The following is a 20,625-nucleotide window of genomic DNA, read 5'->3' on the forward strand; positions in this document are numbered from 1 at the left end:
AAACCGAGGCTACTGAGTCTGCCGATAAGAATATGGTAATTGACAGAGTCAAAAGCCTTGGCAAGGTCGATGAAGACGGCTGCACAGTACTGTCTTTTATCGATGGCGGTTATGATATCGTTTAGTACCTTGAGTGTGGCTGAGGTGCACCCGTGACCGGCTCGGAAACCAGATTGCACAGCGGAGAAGGAACGGTGGGATTCGAGATGGTCAGTGACCTGTTTGTTGACTTGGCTTTCGAAGAACTTAGATATGCAGGGCAGGATGGATATAGGTCTGTAACAGTTTGGGTCCAGGGTGTCTCCCCCTTTGAAGAGGGGGATGACTGCGGCAGCTTCCCAATCCTTGGGGATCTTAGGCGATATGAAAGAGAGGTTGAACAGGCTGGTAATAGGTGTTGCGACAATGGCGACGGATAGTTTCAGAAATAGAGGGTCCAGATTGTCAAGCCCAGCTGATTTGTACGGGTCCAGGTTTTGCAGCTCTTTCAGAACATCTGCTATCCGGATTTGGGTAAAGGAGAACCTGGAGAGGCTTGGGTGAGGAGCTGCGGGGGGGGGGGGCGGAGCTGTTGGCCGAGGTTGGAGTAGCCAGGCGGAAGGCATGGCCAGCCTTTGAGAAATGCTTATTGAAGTTTTCGATAATCATGGATTTATCGGTGGTGACCGTGTTACCTAGCCTCAGTGCAGTGGGCAGCTGGAAGGAGGTGCTCTTGTTCTCCATGGACTTCACAGTGTCCCAGAACTTTTTGGAGTTGGAGCTACAGGATGCAAACTTCTGCCTGAAGAAGCTGGCCTTAGCTTTCCTGACTGACTGCGTGTATTGGTTCCTGACTTCCCTGAACAGTTGCATATCGCGGGGACTGTTCGATGCTGTTGCAGTCCGCCACAGGATGTTTTTGTGCTGGTCGAGGGCAGTCAGGTCTGGAGTGAACCAAGGGCTGTATCTGTTCTTAGTTCTGCATTTTTTGAACGGAGCATGCTTATCTAAAATGGTGAGGAAGTTACTTTTAAAGAATGACCAGGCATCCTCAACTGACGGGATGAGGTCAATGTCCTTCCAGGATACCCGGGCCAGGTCGATTAGAAAGGCCTGCTCACAGAAGTGTTTTAGGGAGCGTTTGACAGTGATGAGGGTTGGTCGTTTGACTGCGGCTCCGTAGCGGATACAGGCAATGAACCCTGAGATCCTGGTTGAAGACAGCGGAGGTGTATTTGGAGGGCCAGTTGGTCAGGATGACGTCTATGAGGGTGCCCTTGTTTACAGAGTTAGGGTTGTACCTGGTGGGTTCCTTGATGATTTGTGTGAGATTGAGGGCATCTAGCTTAGATTGTAGGACTGCCGGGGTGTTAAGCATATCCCAGTTTAGGTCACCTCTGAAGCTAGACTGGGGCGATCAATTCACAAATGGTGTCCAGGGCACAGCTGGGAGCTGAGGGGCGGTCGGTAGCAGGCGGCAACAGTGAGAGACTTATTTCTGGAGAGAGTCATTTTAAAAATTAGTAGTTCGAACTGTTTGGGTATGGACCTGGAAAGTATGCCTGCAAAGTAAGGCTATCTCTGCAGTAGACTGCAACTCCTCCCCTTTGGCAGTTCTATCTTGACGGAAGATGTTATAGTTGGGTATGGAAATCTCTGAATTTTGGTGGCCTTCCTGAGCCAGGATTCAGGCAAGGACATCAGGGTTAGCAGAGTGTGCTAAAGCAGTGAGTAAAACAAACTTAGGGAGGAGGCTTCTGATGTTGACATGCATGAAACCAAGGCTTTTTCGATCACAGAAGTCAACAAATGAGGGTGCCTGGGGACATGCAGGGTCTGGGTTTACCTCCACATCACCCGAGGAACAGAGAAGGAGTAGTATGAGGGTGCGGCTAAAGGCTATCAAAACTGGTCGCCTCGAGCGTTGGGGACAGAGAATAAGAGGAGCAGGTTTCCGGGCATGGTAGAATATATTCAGGGCATAATGCGCAGACAGGTGTATGGTGGGGTGCGGGTACAGCGGAGGTAAGCCCACGCACTGGGTGATGATGAGAGAGGTTTTATCTCTGGACATGCTGGTTGTAATGGGTGAGGTTACCGCATGTGTGGGAGGTGGGACAAAGGAGGTATCAGGGGTATGAAGAGTGGAACTAGGGGCTCCATTGTGAACTAAAACAATGATAACTAACCTGAACAACAGTATACAAGGCATATTGACATTTGAGAGAGACATACAGCGAGGCATACAGTAATCACAGGTGTTGAATTGGGAAAGCTAGCTAAAACAGTAGGTGAGACAACAACAGCTAATCAGCTAGCACAACAACAGCAGGTAAAATGTGTTGACTAGGCAACGGGACCGACAGATAAAACAAACAAGCAGAATGGAGTACCGTGATTAATGGACAGTCCAGCGTGCATCAGCTATGTAGCCAGGAGATCAGTGTCCAGGGGGCAGCGGTGGATGGGGCAGGGAAGCTGGACTGGCGAGTGTTATCCAGGTTAAAAAAACGAACAATGACTAAATAGCTTGTAGCTAGTTAGCTGGTTAGCTTCTGGAGGTTCTTGAGTGTGTTCTAAAAATTTAAAATAATAGCGATTCCGTATCACATTGGGTGAGGCAGGTTTCCGGAAGGTATAAACAAATTAAAAATCGAATAGAGATAGAAAGTAAATATGGGTCCAGTGAGTGTTTGGGACGCGGTGATTCAGGCGGTTAGCAGGCCTGTGCTAACAAGCTAACAGTTCGTAGGCCGGGGGTAAACAAGGTAGCAGTTAGCGGACCGGAGCTAAACAAGCTAGCAGTTAGCAGGCCGAATTTGCAAGCAAGGAGATAGCAAGGGCTAGAGAGTTAGCCTTTGGGGGACGTCGCGATGGGGTGAGTCTGTTTATTCCTCTTCATGCGGTGACATCGATAGACCGGTCGTGGGCCCGGGTATTGTAGCCCAGGAGTATGCTACGGTGGTAGCACAGGTGCTCTGGCCGGGCTAGCTTCAAGCTAAGTGGGTGGAAACGCTAGCCAGGAGTAATCATCCGGGGTTGCGGTTTAGCTAGATAGCTAGTTGTGAAGATCCAGCTGAAAAATGTTCCGTTTGCGGTGGGAATCCGGGGATGAAAAATAAATAGGTCCGTTATGCTCTGGTTAGAGCCGTGTTGTTCGAACTGGCGAGAGCTTTCAGAGCTAAAGGTTAGCTGATGACCGGTTAGCTGAAGATCGCTAGCATAGCTGGTGGTTAGCTGGCTAGCTTCAGTTGAGGGGTTCCGGTTCCGAAGTAAATATAAATACTTTAGGAAAAATACATTGGGTGTCCCTGCTGAAGAAAAGCAGGCCCAAACCATGATGCTGCCACCACCATGTTTGACAGTGGGGATGGTGTGTTCAGGGTGATGCGCTGTGTTGCTTTTACGCCAAACATAACGTTTTGCATTGTTGCCAAAAAGTTCAATTTTGGTTTCATCTGACCAGAGCACCTTCTTCCACATGTTTGGTGTGTCTCCCAGGTGGCTTGTGGCAAACTTTAAACAACACTTTTTATGGATATCTTTAAGAAATGGCTTTCTTCTTGCCAGTCTTCCATAAAGGCCAGATTTGTGCAATATACGACTGCTTGTTGTCCTATGGACAGAGTCTCCCACCTCAGCTGTAGATCTCTGCAGTTTATCCAGAGTGATCATGGGCCTCTTGGCTGCATCTCTGATCAGTCTTCTCCTTGTATGAGCTGAAAGTTTAGAGGGACAGCCAGGTCTTGGTAGATTTGCAGTGCTCTGATACTCTTTCCATTTCAATATTATCGCTTGCACAGTGCTCCTTGGGATGTTTAAAGCTTGGGAAATCTTTTTGTATCCAAATCCGGCTTTAAACTTCTTCACAACAGTATCTCGGACCTGCCTGGTGTGTTCCTTGTTCTTCATGATGCTCTCTGAGCTTTTAACGGACCTCTGAGACTATCACAGTGCAGGTGCATTTATACGGAGACTTGATTACACACAGGTGGATTGTATTTATCATCATTAGTCATTTAGGTCAACATTGGATCATTCAGAGATCCTCACTGAACTTCTGGAGAGCGTTCGCTGCACTGAAAGTAAAGGGGCTAAATAATTTTGCACGCCCAGTTTTTCAGTTTTTGATTTGTTAAAAAAGTTAGAAATATCCAATAAATGTCGTTCCACTTCATGATTGTGTCCCACTTGTTGTTGATTCTTCACAAAAAAAATACAGTTTCATATCTTTATGTTTGAAGCCTGAAATGTGGCAAAAGGTCGCAAAGTTCAAGGGGGCCGAATACTTTCGCAAGGCACTGTATATCCTGTGCATGTGACAAATAAACTATTATTTGATCTGTGTAACAGCTATCCCTAATTATGAATGTGTCGGTTGCTTCTTTGTGATCTCTCCACCACAGCAATCAGCTGAAGAAGGGCGATAAGAACGGGAAGGGCCTGAGTCATTTCTCCATGAAGGCGTGTGCGAAGGTGCAGAAGAAAGGCAACACTTCCTACAACGAGGTCACCGACGATCTCCACCACTGTCATGACCACAGACTCGGTGAGTCCGTAAATAATATGATAGTTGAGTAGACGCTTTCATCCAAAACCACTTATGGTTGACAGTGACACAGTCAGTATATGCGGCCAATGCAGGAATCAAACCAACAACCCTGGGTAGTGTTCATCAGGCACCAAACAGAAGAAAACGGAATGAATCAGGGAGGGACTACCTGGAGCAAACGGTTCTTGTCTTTCAGTTATATTTTCCATTGCATGCCCTAAAGAACACAACCCTGGTGTTGCCAGCACCGTGGACCTCTAACCCATTGTGCCAGTAGAATGATAAAGTATTGTAGGGGGTTGTTGAGAGGATCTAGCCAGATGGCCAGATTTCTGACTATAGTTTAGCCAATGCCTCTAATGTCCCCTTTCATGTATAAATAAAGAACAAACCGATCTGGCCAATCTGGCCAACAGGCTACTCAACACGTGGTTCTTTTTATTCTTCTTGTTTATTTGCAATGTACATTTTTCTTCTTGTTTGTGAGAAAATTGTTGTACTCAGGACACCATTGGGAATGAGACCCTGGTCTCATTGGGCTACACTGAATAAATAAAAGTTCATACAAAATAAAATATGTCCAATTTGACAGAGCAAAACAGCGATGCATTTTTTCTGCAGCTAAATGTTAGATAAGTTTGTTTTGTTCAAGATAAGCAATTAACGAATGGCAGATTTGAAGTCATAGAGGATTTGGAATGTTGATTATGTTGCAAACTGTTCCCTTGCATCCCAAAGCATTGTGTTGGAGGAGGCCGACTGAAAGTTTGGCTGTTTTAATTGTGGGGAGGGGGCCAACCTCTGAATACTTTCCGGTATTAATAATGACATGGCCCCATAAAATAGCTTGGCCCCAGCCCTAATCTGCTTACTTCCTGTGGAATGTTAAAAAGTATCATTAATTAAAAACAGATTAACCATGAAGGCGAGCAGTCAGTGCACCTCTGGAGGGGTAGTGGGTAGTCCTGGCCAGGGACACACACCATGGAGCAGCTACTAATGAGGTGACCCTTGATCCGCTGGATTGGCCTGCCCACCAACTCAGCTCAGGAGTGTCAAAACCTGGAGGTGATCTTACACACATACACACACATTTTAAACCAGCAGAGTTCTCTCTGGGAGCTGAAAGTGAGCCTTGACCGCTACTCCATGATATCTGTCACTGTCACCTCAGGAAAAGAGGGACGGGTGGACAGAGAGAAAGAGGTGAGGGGAGCACAGACAAAGGAAATGGGAAGAAAAACGAAAGACCCTTTCAGTTCTCATCTGTATCATGTGTCAACTGCCTGCAGAATATAGATCTATCACGATAAACACACAAACACACACAGTGACCCATTTTGGTGGAGGACCAGGCATAAGGGAGTGGGGAGATGGAGAATAGAGTACTCCTACGGCTGGCCTTTTTTGACAGCAGAGGACTTTCGCAATCCATCACTACTGGTCTGACAATACAAATAGTAATAGTCTTGCTTTAGTCTGGTCAGTTACTTAAAGAACAACACTAACTGTCTGAGTGGTGGGATATGGGTAGGGTTCTGTTGGAGCACAGCATTGAGGTGGAGTGGAGGTTGGATGGAGGAGGGGCACAGACAGTACACTGACCAGCACCACCACTGACAATCTACATCTCGTCAATAACTTCCAGACCCTGTCACGAACTTGGCCACCCATTGGAGGCTTCAAGAAGCACTCCAAAATAGCTCCATATGCTGATCTTGCTACTTTTGTATGTTTCTTTTGAAATTGCTTGTTTGTTTTGCTTTACCAGCACTGAGATTCTTTATGTGATATATTACTATTAGACAGTTATTATACCAGTCCTTTCTAAAATGCTTATTAAACTGTTTCTCTAATCAGGTGGATAAACAGAAACACCTGAAAAGGATCAGGCAGAAGAGAACTCAACTGGATGAACTCATACTGCAGGTATGGGGCAGTCCCTTGTGTGTGTGAGTGTGTGAGGGAGAGAGGGGAAAGTCAGATGCCTTGGTCGTGAGTGATGAGCTCGGAAGCTGTCCATCTATAAATCCATTGAAAAAAAAACTGCTTATCGTTAGCATCTCAATAGCATATGAAAGGGAACTTTTGTATGACCCCTTGAAGTTCCTAAGGGGGCCAAAGGGTGTGGATGTGGTCAGAGTTCTCTTGATTGATTACTTCTCCCTGTGAAAAAGACTTGGCGATGACCGAAATGTATTCGCAGTCTGTTTCTTGAAATGTACCGCACCACGGATAGTTGTCATTCATTGCATCTCCGATTAATGGTGTGTTGTGGCTACATTTTGCTCTGCCCTAATGAAGGATACTCACTCTAAAGCTAGTTTTAAGCTTCAGTCTAAGCTCCTATTCCTCTGAGGTATTCCCTCAGAATAGATTTAGTCATGCTATACTACAGCTTGTGGCCCCATGCCCATGTATGATGTAGTTCCACTCATGAACCATCAACCTTCAGAGAGCTCCTGGTCAGCGGGGTGGTGGCACCGGGATCCTCATCTCTCCCAAGTGGTCATTCTCTCTTTCTCCCCTTACCCATCTGTCTATCGCCTCCTTTGAATTCCATGCTGTCACAGTTACCAGCCCTTTCAAGCTTAACATCCTTATCATTTATCGCCCTCCAGGTTCCCTCGGAGAGTTCATCAATGAGCTTGATGCCTTGATAAGCTCCTTTCCTGAGGACGGCTCACCTCTCACAGTGCTGGGCGACTTTAACCTCCCCACGTCTACCTTTGACTCATTCCTCTCTGCCTCCTTCTTTCCACTCCTCTCCTCTTTTGACCTCACCCTCTCACCTTCCCCCCCTACTCACAAGGCAGGCAATACGCTCGACCTCATATTTACTAGATGCTGTTCTTCCACTAACCTCATTGCAACTCCCCTCCAAGTCTCCGACCACTACCTTGTATCCTTTTCCCTCTCGCTCTCATCCAACACCTCCCACACTGCCCCTACTCGGATGTTATCGCGCCGTCCCAACCTTCGCTCTCTCTCCACCGCTACTCTCTCCTCTTCCATCCTATCATCTCTTCCCTCTGCTCAAACCTTCTCCAACCTATCTCCTGATTCTGCCTCCTCAACCCTCCTCTCCTCCCTTTCTGCATCCTTTGACTCTCTATGTCCCCTATCCTCCAGGCCGGCTCGGTCCTCCCCTCCCGCCCCGTGGCTCGACGACTCATTGCGAGCTCACAGAACAGGGCTCCGGGCAGCCGAGCGGAAATGGAGGAAAACTCGCCTCCCTGCGGACCTGGCATCCTTTCACTCCCTCCTCTCTACATTTTCCTCCTCTGTCTCTGCTGCTAAAGCCATTTTCTACCACTCTAAATTCCAAGCATCTGCCTCTAACCCTAGGAAGCTCTTTGCCACCTTCTCCTCCCTCCTGAATCCTCCCCCTCCTCCCTCTCTGCAGATGACTTCGTCAACCATTTTGAAAAGAAGGTCGACGACATCCGATCCTCGTTTGCTAAGTCAAACGGCACCGCTGGTTCTGCTCACACTGCCCTACCCTGTGCTCTGACCTCTTTCTCCCCTCTCTCTCCAGATGAAATCTCGCGTCTTGTGACGGCCGGCCGCCCAACAACCTGCCCGCTTGACCCTATCCCCTCCTCTCTTCTCCAGACCATTTCCGGAGACCTTCTCCCTTACCTCACCTCGCTCATCAACTCATCCCTGACCGCTGGCTACGTCCCTTCCGTCTTCAAGAGAGCGAGAGTTGCACCCCTTCTGAAAAAACCTACACTCGATCCCTCCGATGTCAACAACTACAGACCAGTATCCCTTCTTTCTTTTCTCTCCAAAACTCTTGAACGTGCCGTCCTTGGCCAGCTCTCCCGCTATCTCTCTCAGAATGACCTTCTTGATCCAAATCAGTCAGGTTTCAAGACTAGTCATTCAACTGAGACTGCTCTTCTCTGTATCACAGAGGCGCTCCGCACTGCTAAAGCTAACTCTCTCTCCTCTGCTCTCATCCTTCTAGACCTATCGGCTGCCTTCGATACTGTGAACCATCAGATCCTCCACTCCACCCTCTCCGAGTTGGGCATCTCCGGCGCGGCCCACGCTTGGATTGCGTCCTACCTGACAGGTCGCTCCTACCAGGTGGCGTGGCGAGAATCTGTCTCCTCACCAAGCGCTCTCACCACTGGTGTCCCCCAGGGCTCTGTTCTAGGCCCTCTCCTATTCTCGCTATACACCAAGTCACTTGGCTCTGTCATAACCTCACATGGTCTCTCCTATCATTGCTATGCAGACGACACACAATTAATCTTCTCCTTTCCCCTTCTGATGACCAGGTGGCGAATTGCATCTCTGCATGTCTGGCAGACATATCAGTGTGGATGACGGATCACCACCTCAAGCTGAACCTCGGCAAGACAGAGCTGCTCTTCCTCCCGGGAAGGACTGCCCGTTCCATGATCTCGCCATCACGGTTGACAACTCCATTGTGTCCTCCTCCCAGAGCGCTAAGAACCTTGGCGTGATCCTGGACAACACCCTGTCATTCTCAACTAACATCAAGGCGGTGGCCCGTTCCTGTAGGTTCATGCTCTACAACATCCGCAGAGTACGACCCTGCCTCACACAGGAAGCGGCGCAGGTCCTAATCCAGGCACTTGTCATCTCCCGTCTGGATTACTGCAACTCGCTGTTGGCTGGGCTCCCTGCCTGTGCCATTAAACCCCTACAACTCATCCAGAACGCCGCAGCCCGTCTGGTGTTCAACCTTCCCAAGTTCTCTCACGTCACCCCGCTCCTCCGCTCTCTCCACTGGCTTCCAGTTGAAGCTCACATCCGCTACAAGACCATGGTGCTTGCCTACGGAGCTGTGAGGGGAACGGCACCTCAGTACCTCCAGGCTCTGATCAGGCCCTACACCCAAACAAGGGCACTGCGTTCATCCACCTCTGGCCTGCTCGCCTCCCTACCACTGAGGAAGTACAGTTCCCGCTCAGCCCAGTCAAAACTGTTCGCTGCTCTGGCCCCCCAATGGTGGAACAAACTCCCTCACGACGCCAGGACAGCGGAGTCAATCACCACCTTCCGGAGACACCTGAAACCCCACCTCTTTAAGGAATACCTAGGATAGGATAAGTAATCCTTCTCACCCCCCCCCCCTTTAAGATTTAGATGCACTATTGTAAAGTGACTGTTCTACTGGATGTCATAAGGTGAATGCACCAATTTGTAAGTCGCTCTGGATAAGAGCGTCTGCTAAATGACTTAAATGTAAATGTAATGTAAATGTAGATTGAAAATGTGTATGTGAGGATACATGTTTTTGAAGTATGTATTGATAAGATTAGCTGTAGTTGTAGTAACAATGTATTTAAAACTGTGTGGATAGGTGTGTTCGAAAGTTTGCACTTTAGGACCAATGGAAGATTGATGGAACACCGTAGGCAGGCGAACTAAATCAAATGCACCTAAAATGGTTCTAAACATTGCTCGTCTCTCCTCTAACAGAAAATCTCTTTCAAGAACCTAGTGCAGAGAAACAAAGCCAGTGAGGCTTCCTCCCTGGCCCTTCCCCCTTCCAGCTCTGTCATCCAGCTCCCCTTCATTTTCAACACCGACGTACGCACCGTCATCGACTGCTCCACCTCCAGCTACAATTACGTGTCACCGCAATGTCTTCACCCTCATGCCTATTGCAAAGACGACTCCAGATCACTTATGACTGAATCGCTTATCCAAATGCCCCAGTAGTATAACACACATGCCCATTGCGCCTTTATCATAAATATGCCAACACTTCTCCTACAGTGCTAAGAGTAAATTCAGTTAGGATCACCAGGTTTTACCGTGATTAAAATATATGCGATTTATACGGATGGCTACCACAGTAATCCCCCGAGTCTCTGTAGGTAGCCAGGACAAACATACACTGCTAAAAAAAAATCAAGGGAACACTAAAATAACACATCCTAGATCTGAATGAATGAAATATTCTTATTAAATACTTTTTTCTTTACATAGTTGAATGTGCTGACAACAAAATCACACAAAAATGATCAATGGAAATCAAATTTATCAACCCATGGAGGTCTGGATTTGGAGTCACACTCAAAATTAAAGTGGAAAACCACACTACAGGCTGATCCAACTTTGATGTAATGTCCTCAATTAAAAAGTCAAAATGAGGCTCAGTAGTGTGTGTGGCCTCCACGTGCCTTTATGACCTCCCTACAAAGCCTGTGCGTGCTCCTGATGAGGTGGCGGATGGTCTCCTGAGGGATCTCCTCCCAGACCTGGACTATAAAGCATCCACCAACTCCTGGACAGTCTGTGGTGCAACATGGCATTGGTGGATGGAGAGAGACATGATGTCCCAGATGTGCTCAATTGGATTCAGGTCTGGGGAACGGGCGGGCCAGTCCATAGCATCAATGCCTTCCTCTTGCAGGAACTGCTGACACACTCCAGCCACATGAGGTCTAGCATTGTCTTGCATTAAGAGGAACCCAGGGCCAACCGCACCAGCATATGGTCTCACAAGGGGTATGAGGATCTCATCTCGGTACCTAATGGCTGTCAACCTACCTCTGGCGAGCACATTGAGGGCTGTGCGGCCCCCCAAAGAAATGCCACCCCACACCATGACTGACCCACCGCCAAACCGGTCATGCTGGAGGATGTTGCAGGCAGCAGAATATTCTCCATGGCATCTCCAGACTCTGTGAAGAGCACAGGGCGCCAGTGGCGAATTTGCCAATCTTGGTGTTTGTTCTCTGGCAAATTCCAAACGTCATGCACGGTGTTGGGCTGTAAGCACAACCCCCACCTGTGGATGTCGGGCCCTCATACCACCCTCATGGAGTCTGTTTATTTTTGTTGTGAATTTTACCCCTTTTTCTCCCCATGTTTGACAGTGGGGATGGTGTGTTCAGGGTGATGCGCTGTGTTGCTTTTACGCCAAACATAACGTTTTGCATTGTTGCCAAAAAGTTCAATTTTGGTTTCATCTGACCAGAGCACCTTCTTCCACATGTTTGGTGTGTCTCCCAGGTGACTCGTGGCAAACTTTAAACAACACTTTTTATGGATATCTTTAAGAAATGGCTTTCTTCTTGCCACTCTTCCATAAAGGCCAGATTTGTGCAATATACGACTGATTGTTGTCCTATGGACAGAGTCTCCCACCTCAGCTGTAGATCTCTGCAGTTCATCCAGAGTGATCATGGGCCTCTTGGCTGCATCTCTGATCAGTCTTCTCCTTGTATGAGCTGAAAGTTTAGAGGGACGGCCAGGTCTTGGTAGATTTGCAGTGGTCTGATACTCCTTCCATTTCAATATTATCGCTTGCACAGTGCTCCTTGGGATGTTTAAAGCTTGGGAAATCTTTTTGTATCCAAATCCGGCTTTAAACTTCTTCACAACAGTATCTCGGACCTGCCTGGTGTGTTCCTTGTTCTTCATGATGATCTCTGCGCTTTTAACGCGTTCTAGACTCAGTCTCATGCTACCACTGGAGTGAAAGCACCGCCACCATTCAAAAGTGCCCAAAACATCAGCCAGGAAGGATAGGAACTGAGAAGTGGTCTGTGGTCACCACCTGCAGAACCACTCCTTTATTGTGTCTTGCTAATTGCCTATAATTTCCACCTGTTGTCTATTCCATTTGCACAACAGCATGTGAAATTTATTGTCAATCAGTGTTGCTTCCTAAGTGGACAGTTTGATTTCACAGAAGTGTGATTGACTTGGAGTTACATTGTGTTGTTTAAGTGTTCCCTTTATTTTGTTGAGCAGTGTATATTTTCACGATTTCACTAATATCATCAAAATCAATAAGTCATAGCACGTTTTTGTTCTCATTCAGTAGTTTTTATCTGATAAAGTAGAATCATGTTGAAAAATAATATTAAAAAGTACCATTTATATTCTTAAAACATAGTTTGAAAATTGCTGCTTCCTGTTGTAATAGCTTTTGATTCATGGCCAAGTGTCAAAACACTGGTTTTAGATGTCCAAATAAATAATCAACATGCTAAAATAAGTCGTTATATTTTGAAGACCAATACATAAGTTACTCCCTACACACACGTGTCACACTTGTTCACAATACTTGTATTTTACTAAATTAGTAACTTATAAAGTGACCGCTTTACCAAGCGGTACTCGACTGGAATTGATTAGCTTCCCACTCAACACGGGAATCTGTTAAGCGTGAAAAACCCAGCACCATTGCAGTTCTTGACTCAAACCGGTGCGCCTGGCACCTACAACCATACCCCGTTCAAAGGGACTTAATTATTTTGTTTGGCCCATTCACTCTCTGAATGGCATGCATACACAATCCATGTCTCAATTGTTTCCTCCCCTTCATCTACACTGATTGAAGTGGATTTAACAAGTAGCATCAATAAGGGATCATAGTGCTTACCTAGTCAGTCTATGTCATGGAAAAAGCAGAAGTTCATGTTTTGTACACTGTGTATACAGTTCATTCGGACATTCGGAAAGTATTCAGACCCCTTTACTTTTTTCCACATTTTGTTACGTAACAGCCTTATTCTGAAATTGATTAAATTGTTTTTTCCCTTCATCAATCTACACACAATACCCCATAGTGACAAAGCAAAAACTTTTGTATTAAAAATTAAACATGGAAATATCACATTTACATAAGTATTCAGACCATTTACTTAGTACTTTGGCAGCGATTACAGCCTTGAGTCTTGGGTATGACGCTACAAGCTTGGCACACCTGTATTTGGGAAGTTTCTCCCATTGTTCTCAGCAGATCCTCTCAAGCTCTGTCATGTTGGATAGGGAGCGACTTGTCCCAAAGCCGCTCCTGCATTGTCTTGGCTTAGGGTCGTTGTTCTGTTGGAAGGTCAATCTTCGCCCCAGTCTGAGTTCCTGAGCGCTCTGGAGCAGATTTTCATCAAGTATCTCTCTGTACTTTGCTCCGTTCATCTTTCCCACGATCCTGACTAGTCTCCCAGTCTCTACCACTGAAAAACATTCCCACAGCATGATGTTGCCACCACCATGCTTCACCGTAGAGATGGTGCAAGGTTTCCTCCAGACGTGTGGCTTGGCATTCAGGCCAAAGCTTTCAATCTTGGCTTCATCAGACCAAAGAATCTTGTTGTCATGTGCCTTTGTGTGGCTTCCGTCTGGCCACTCTACCATAAAGGCCTGATTGGTGGAGTGCTGCAGAGATGGTTGTCCTTCTGGAAGGTCTACCAACTCCACAAAGGTACTCTGGAGCTCTGTCAGAGAGACCGGGGGTCCCCTCCCTGACCAAGGCCCTTCTCCTCCGATTGCTTAGTTTGGTTGGATAGCCAGCTCTAGGAAGAGTCTTGGTGGTTCCAGAATTCTTCCATTTAAGACTGATGGAGGCCACTCTGTTCTTGGGGACCTTCAATGCTGCATACATTTTTTGGTACCCATCCTTAGATCTGTGCTTCAACACAATCCTTTCTCGGAGCTCTAGGGATAAGTCTTTCGACCTCAGACATGCACTTTCAACTGTGGGACCTTATATGGACAGGTGTGTGCCTTTACAAATCAATTGAATTTACTACAGGTGGAAACATCTCAAGGGTGATCAATGGAAACAGGATGCACCTGAGCAAAATATCAAGTCTCGTAGCAAAGGGTCTGAATACTTATGTAAATAAGGTATTTCTGTTTTTTATTTTTTTAAATATTTGCTCAAATTTCAAAAACTTGTTTTCGCCTTGTCATTATGGGCTGTTTGTGTCGATTGAGGAAAACTTTTTTTTTTACATTTTAGAATAAGGGTGTAACGTAACAAAATGTGGAAAAAGTCAAGGAAGGGGTCTGAATACTTTCCAATGCACTGTATCTCTGAGAAAATTATTTCGGTAGATAGCCAAGACGGAAAGGAAACAACACTTTTTTTCAGGATAATTTGAAGGAAACACCACCTCACATCGGTTTCCAAATAGCGACAGGGTTTGGCTTTCATTTTAATGATAGCGTAACCCTCAAATCCATGAATTCATTTCAGGCCAGAGACATTTATGGGAAGAGTGGCCATTTATTTATTATTTTGCCACCGTGGTCTGAAAATGACAGTTGCGTCCCTCTACGGACTGACATGTATGACAAAAAACACTGATATTAATCTGTTTTAAGCAATCAATTTTGTGAGATTGTGATGACTATAAACTTTAATACGAACAATTAACCATTCTGAGGTAAAAAGTATGTGCATTTCCTGTAATATTGTGTGGTGAAAACTTTAGTCTGTGTAATGCATAATATAACATAATGAAATATGTCAAAGTAATACAATATTTTAATATATGGTGACAGTAAATGTAGAACACTCACCCATTATTACAATGACATCTATTTCATCCTACTTTAACCAATTTAAAAACACAATTTAACCAGTCACTCTAGACTAGAGCTTCCACATGGTCTGTGCAGCAGGCTGAACATTTGAAGTCCCTACTGTCGATGCGAATTTCAACTTCAACAACACCTTTTGAGATGCACGATGACATAGAAGCGCATGGGGTTGTGCCTGGGCCTGGAGAGTGGGAAGTGCACCACAGACAATCTCGTCCTGGCCAAGTCCCTCATTCCCAGGTCCCTGAAGATTTACATCATAGGTGAGAGTTGGAAAATGGCGTTCATTGACAAGCATTTTTGACGTGTGTGTGCATACGTGTGGAAACATGCCATTTCTGTCATTTCAATCTGTACTCGTCTCTCCTCCCACAGGCATGGCCAGAGGCACCAGTCAAACAAGGTAGATTACCTCTCATAACCTTTCAATCAAAACTGTAATTTGAACACTATCCACTACCAAATATTTTATTTATTTTATTTTTAATTTCACCTTTATTTAACCAGGTAGGCTAGTGGAGAACAAGTTCTCATTTGCAACTGCGACCTGGCCAAGATAAAGCATAGCAGTGTGAACAGACAACACAGAGTTACACATGGAGTAAACAATTAACAAGTCAATAACACAGTAGAAAAAAAGGGGAGTCTATATACAATGTGTGCAAAAGGCATGAGGAGGTAGGCGAATAATTACAATATTGAAGATTAACACTGGAGTGATAAATGATCAGATGATCATGTACAGGTAGAGATATTGGTGTGCAAAAGAGCAGAAAAGTAAATAAATAAAAACTGTGGGGATGAGGTAGGTGAAAATGGGTGGGCTATTTACCAATAGATTATGTACAGCTGCAGCGATCGGTTAGCTGCTCAGATAGCTGATGTTTGAAGTTGGTGAGGGAGATAAAAGTCTCCAACTTCAGCGATTTTTGCAATTCGTTCCAGTCACAGGCAGCAGAGTACTGGAACGAAAGGCGGCCGAATGAAGTGTTGGCTTTAGGGATGATCAGTGAGATACACCTGCTGGAGCGCGTGCTACGGATGGGTGTTGCCATCGTGACCAGTGAACTGAGATAAGGCGGAGCTTTACCTAGCATGGCCTTGTAGATGACCTGGAGCCAGTGGGTCTGGCGACGAATATGTAGCGAGGGCCAGCAAGACTAGAGCATACAAGTCGCAGTGATGGGTAGTATAAGGTGCTTTAGTGACAAAACGGATGGCACTGTGATAAACTGCATCCAGTTTGCTGAGTAGAGTGGTGGAAGCGATTTTGTAGATGACATCGCCGAAGTCAAGGATCGGTAGGACAGTCAGTTTTACTAGGGTAAGCTTGGCAGCGTGAGTGAAGGAGGCTTTGTTGCGGAATAGAAAGCCGACTCTTGATTTGATTTTCGATTGGAGATGTTTGATATGGGTCTGGAAGGAAAGTTTGCAGTCTAGCCAGACACCTAGGTACTTATAGGTGTCCACATATTCAAGGTCGGAACCATCCAGTGTGGTGATGCTCGTCGGGCATGCGGGTGCAGGCAGCGATCGGTTGAAAAGCATGCATTTGGTTTTACTAGCGTTTAAGAGCAGTTGGAGGCCACGGAAGGAGTGTTGTATGGCATTGAAGCTCGTTTGGAGGTTAGATAGCACAGTGTCCAATTACGGGCCGAAAGTATATAGAATGGTGTCGTCTGCGTAGAGGTGGATCAGGGAATCGCCCGCAGCAAGACCAAAATAATTGATATATACAGAGAAAAGAGTCGGCCCGAGAATTGAACCCTGTGTCACCCCCATAGAGACTGCCAGAGGACCGGACAGCATGCCCTCCGATTTGACACACTGAACTCTGCCTGGTGAACCAGGCAAGGCAGTCATCCGAAAAACCGAGGCTACTGAGTCTGCCGATAAGAATCTGGTGATTGACAGAGTCGAAAGCCTTGGCAAGGTCGATGAAGACGGCTGCACAGTACTGTCTTTTATCGATGGCGGTTATGATGTCGTTTAGTACCTTGAGTGTGGCTGAGGTGCACCCGTGACCGGCTCGGAAACCAGATTGCATAGCGGAGAAGGTACGGTGGGATTCGAGATGCTCAGTGACCTGTTTGTTGACTTGGCTTTCGAAGACCTTAGATAGGCAGGGCAGAATGGATATAGGTCTGTAACAGTTTGGGTCCAGGGTGTCTCCCCCTTTGAAGAGGGGGATGACTGCAGCAGCTTTCCAATCCTTGGGGATCTCAGACGATATGAAAGAGAGGTTGAACAGGCTGGTAATAGGGGTTGCGACAATGGCGGCGGATAGTTTCAGAAATAGAGGGTCCAGATCGTCAAGCCCAGCTGATTTATACGGGTCCAGGTTTTGCAGTTCATTCAGAACATCTGTTATCTGGATTTGGGTAAAGGAGAACCTGGAGAGGCTTGGGCGAGGAGCTGCGGGGGGGCTGGAGATGTTGGCCGAGGTAGGAGTGGCCAGGCGGAAGGCATGGCCAGCCGTTGAGAAATGCTTGTTGAAGTTTTCGATAATCATGGATTTGTCGGTGGTGACCGTGTTCCCTAGCCTCAGCGCAGTGGGCAGCTGGGAGGAGGTGCTCTTGTTCTCCATGGACTTCAGTGTCCCAGAACTTTTTGGAGTTGGAGCTACAGGATGCAAACTTCTGCCTGAAGAAGCTGGCCTTAGCTTTCCTGACTGACTGCGTGTATTGGTTCCTGACTTCCCTGAACAGTTGCATATCGCGGGGACTGTTCGATGCTGTTGCAGTCCGCCACAGGATGTTTTTGTGCTGGTCGAGGGCAGTCAGGTCTGGAGTGAACCAAGGGCTGTATCTGTTCTTAGTTCTGCATTTTTTGAACGGAGCATGCTTATCTAAAATGGTGAGGAAGTTACTCTTAAGGAATGACCAGGCATCCTCAACTGACGGGATGAGGTCAATGTCCTTCCAGGATACCCGGGCCAGGTTGAATAGAAAGGCCTGCTCACAGAAGTGTTTTAGGGAACATTTGACAGTGATGAGGGGTGGTCGTTTGACTGCGGCACCGTAGCGGATACAGGCAATGAGGCAGTGGTCGCTGAGATCCTGGTTGAAGACAGTGGAGGTGTATTTGGAGGGACAGTTGGTCAAGAAGACGTCTATGAGGGTGCCCTTGCTTACAGAGTTAGGGTTGTACCTGGTGGGTTCCTTGATGATTTGTGTGAGATTGAGGGCATCTAGCTTAGATTGTAGGACTGCCGGGGTGTTAAGCATATCCCAGTTTAGGTCACCTAACAGAACAAACTCTGAAGCTAGATGGGGGGCAATCAATTCTCAAATGGTGTCCAGGGCACAGCTGGGAGCTGAGGGGGGTTGGTAGCAGGCGGCAACAGTGAGAGACTTATTTCTGGAGAGAGTAATTTTCAGAATTAGTAGATCGAACTGTTTGGGTATGGACCTGGAAAGTATGACATTACTTTGCAGGCTATCTCTTCAGTAGACTGCAACTCCTCCCCCTTTGGCAGTTCTATCTTGACGGAAGATGTTATAGTTGGGTATGGAAATCTCTGAATTTTTGGTGGCCTTCCTGAGCCAGGATTCAGACACGGCAAGGACATCAGGGTTAGCAGAGTGTGCTAAAGCAGTGAGTAAAACAAACTTAGGGAGGAGGCTTCTGATGTTGACATGCATGAAACCAAGGCTTTTTCGATCACAGAAGTCAACAAATGAGGGTGCCTGGGGACATGCAGGGCCTGGGTTTACCTCCACGTCACCCGCGGAACAGAGAAGGAGTAGTATGAGGGTGCGGCTAAAGGCTATCAAAACTGGTCGCCTAGAGCGTTGGGGACAAAGAACAAGAGGAGCAGGTTTCTGGGCATGGTAGAATATATTCAGGGCATAATGCGCAGACAGGGGTATGGTGGGGTGCGGGTACGGGTACGGCGGAGGTAAGCCCAGGCACTGGGTGATGATGAGAGAGGTTTTATCACTGGACATGATGGTTGTAATGGGTGAGGTCACCGCATGTGTGGGAGGTGGGACAAAGGAGGTATCAGGGGTATGAGGAGTGGGACTAGGGGCTCCATTGTGAACTAAAACAATGATAACTAACCTGAGCAACAGTATACAAGGCATATTGACATCTTAGAGCACATATGTCAGAGTCAAGGCCCGCGGGCCACATCCGGCCCGCGAGAAGGTTTTTTACGGCCCCTGGGATGATCTTGATTTATTATTAGAACCGGCCCGCAGACCGCAGCAAGCCGGCAGCCCGCAGATCTTTTACACGCACCAATACTACATTTCCCACAATGCAACGGTGACGCACCGAGCAGTAGGCTGCTTCATTTCAATATTTATTGGCACAGCAGTTGTCAGCATCACAGTAAAATTAACTTTCAGATACCCATCAAAAATGGCAAAACGGAAGGTGGACACTGAGAACCGGGGTTTCAAACAAGGTGGGAGTCGGAGTATTTGTTCACGGAGGTAGCTGGAAAACCTGTGTGTCTTCTGTGTGGAGAAAGTGTGGCGGTACTGAAAGAGTATAATCTGAGACGACATTATGAAACGAAACACGCGGACAAAAACAAGAATATGGACATGGAACAAAGGCTACAAAAGGCAGAGGAATTAAAACGAGGCCTCAAATCTCGACAGGCTCTGTTCAAAAAGCCAAATCACAAGGCCAGGCTGCTGTCAAGGCCAGTTTTATTTTGGCAGAAGAGATCGCTAAATCAGCCCGGCCATTTACGGAGGGGGATTTCATCAAAAACTGCATGATTAAAGTTTGTGACGAAGTTTGCCCAGAAAAAGGCAACTCTTTTTAAATGTGAGTCTGAGCAGAAACACCATTGCCGAGAGAGTAGACCAGTTGTCCATCAATCTAAAAGAGCAGCTTGTGAAAAAGGGAAAAGATTTCATTGCATATTCCTTGGCTGTGGATGAGAGCACCGACATTTCTGACATTGCCCAGTTGTCAATTTTCATCCGCGGAGTGGACTCCAGCCTAAGCGTGACAGAGGAGTTTTGGCTTTACGTCCTATGCATGGCACAACTACGGGGCATGATTTGTATGAAGAGGTGTCAAGATGTGTAAATGAGATGGAGCTGCCTTGGGAAAAACTTGTGGGTTTGACAACCGACGGAGCACCTGCGATGTGTGGACACAGGAGCGGACTGGTGGCGAAGATACGGGAAAAGATGCAAGAGGAAAACGCGACAGGTGAGCTGACAGCTTATCATTGTATCATACACCAGGAAGCGTTGTGCGGTAAAGCCTTGAAAATGGAGCATGTAATGAGCATCATCACGCGCACAGTTAACTTTATCAGAGCCAAAGGTTTGAATCACCGCCAGTTCAAGGCATTTCTGACGGAGTTAGAAACGGAGCATGGTGATTTGCCTTATCACACAGAGGTGCGATGGCTAAGCCAGGGAAAGGTGCTTCAAAGATGTTTCGAGCTTCGTGAGGAGATTTGTCTGTTCTTGGACAGCAAAGGGAAAGACACAACACAACTCCGAGACGAAATAGGTTCACTAGACTATATGCGTCATTTAAAAAATTTTCAATGAACATTCGAACAGTCCGGCCCTCGGCTTGTAGCTAAATTTTTTATTTGGCCCTCCGTCCATTTGACTTTGACACCCCTGTCTTAGAGAGACATAAAGCGAGGCATACAGTAATCACAGGTGTTGAATTGGGAAAGCTAGCTAAAACAGTGGGTGAGACAACAGCTAATCAGCTAGCATAACAACAGCAGGTAAAATGGCATTGACTAGGCAACGGGGCAGACAGATAAATCAAACAAGCAG

At 46.6% G+C, this 20,625-nt stretch overlaps 1 protein-coding gene across 1 annotated transcript; it reads left to right on the plus strand.

Annotated features, from left to right (window-relative positions):
- Positions 1–1,537: 1,537 nt before the first annotated feature.
- Positions 1,538–10,234, plus strand: LOC118396800 (transcription factor Dp-1-like). The gene is made up of 5 exons (XM_052468745.1): positions 1,538–1,548; positions 4,386–4,528; positions 5,544–5,599; positions 6,392–6,460; positions 9,992–10,234. Exons 1-5 carry the CDS (start codon positions 1,538–1,540, stop codon positions 10,232–10,234), a joined length of 522 nt encoding a protein of 173 aa, XP_052324705.1.
- The last annotated feature ends 10,391 nt before the right edge of the window (positions 10,235–20,625 follow it).

This window comes from Oncorhynchus keta, chromosome 18 (genome assembly GCF_023373465.1).
Source record: "Oncorhynchus keta strain PuntledgeMale-10-30-2019 chromosome 18, Oket_V2, whole genome shotgun sequence".
Lineage (NCBI taxonomy): Eukaryota > Metazoa > Chordata > Actinopteri > Salmoniformes > Salmonidae > Oncorhynchus > Oncorhynchus keta.

What these genes read in the sequence shown, in the direction of transcription:
- LOC118396800 (XM_052468745.1), top strand. An exon ending in CTGTCATGACCACAGACTCG is followed by an intron (nt 4,529 to 5,543) that starts GTGAGTCCGTAA and finishes TGAGGTGACCCT; the next exon opens with TGATCCGCTGGATTGGCCTG. An exon ending in AGGAGTGTCAAAACCTGGAG is followed by an intron (nt 5,600 to 6,391) that starts GTGATCTTACAC and finishes TTCTCTAATCAG; the next exon opens with GTGGATAAACAGAAACACCT.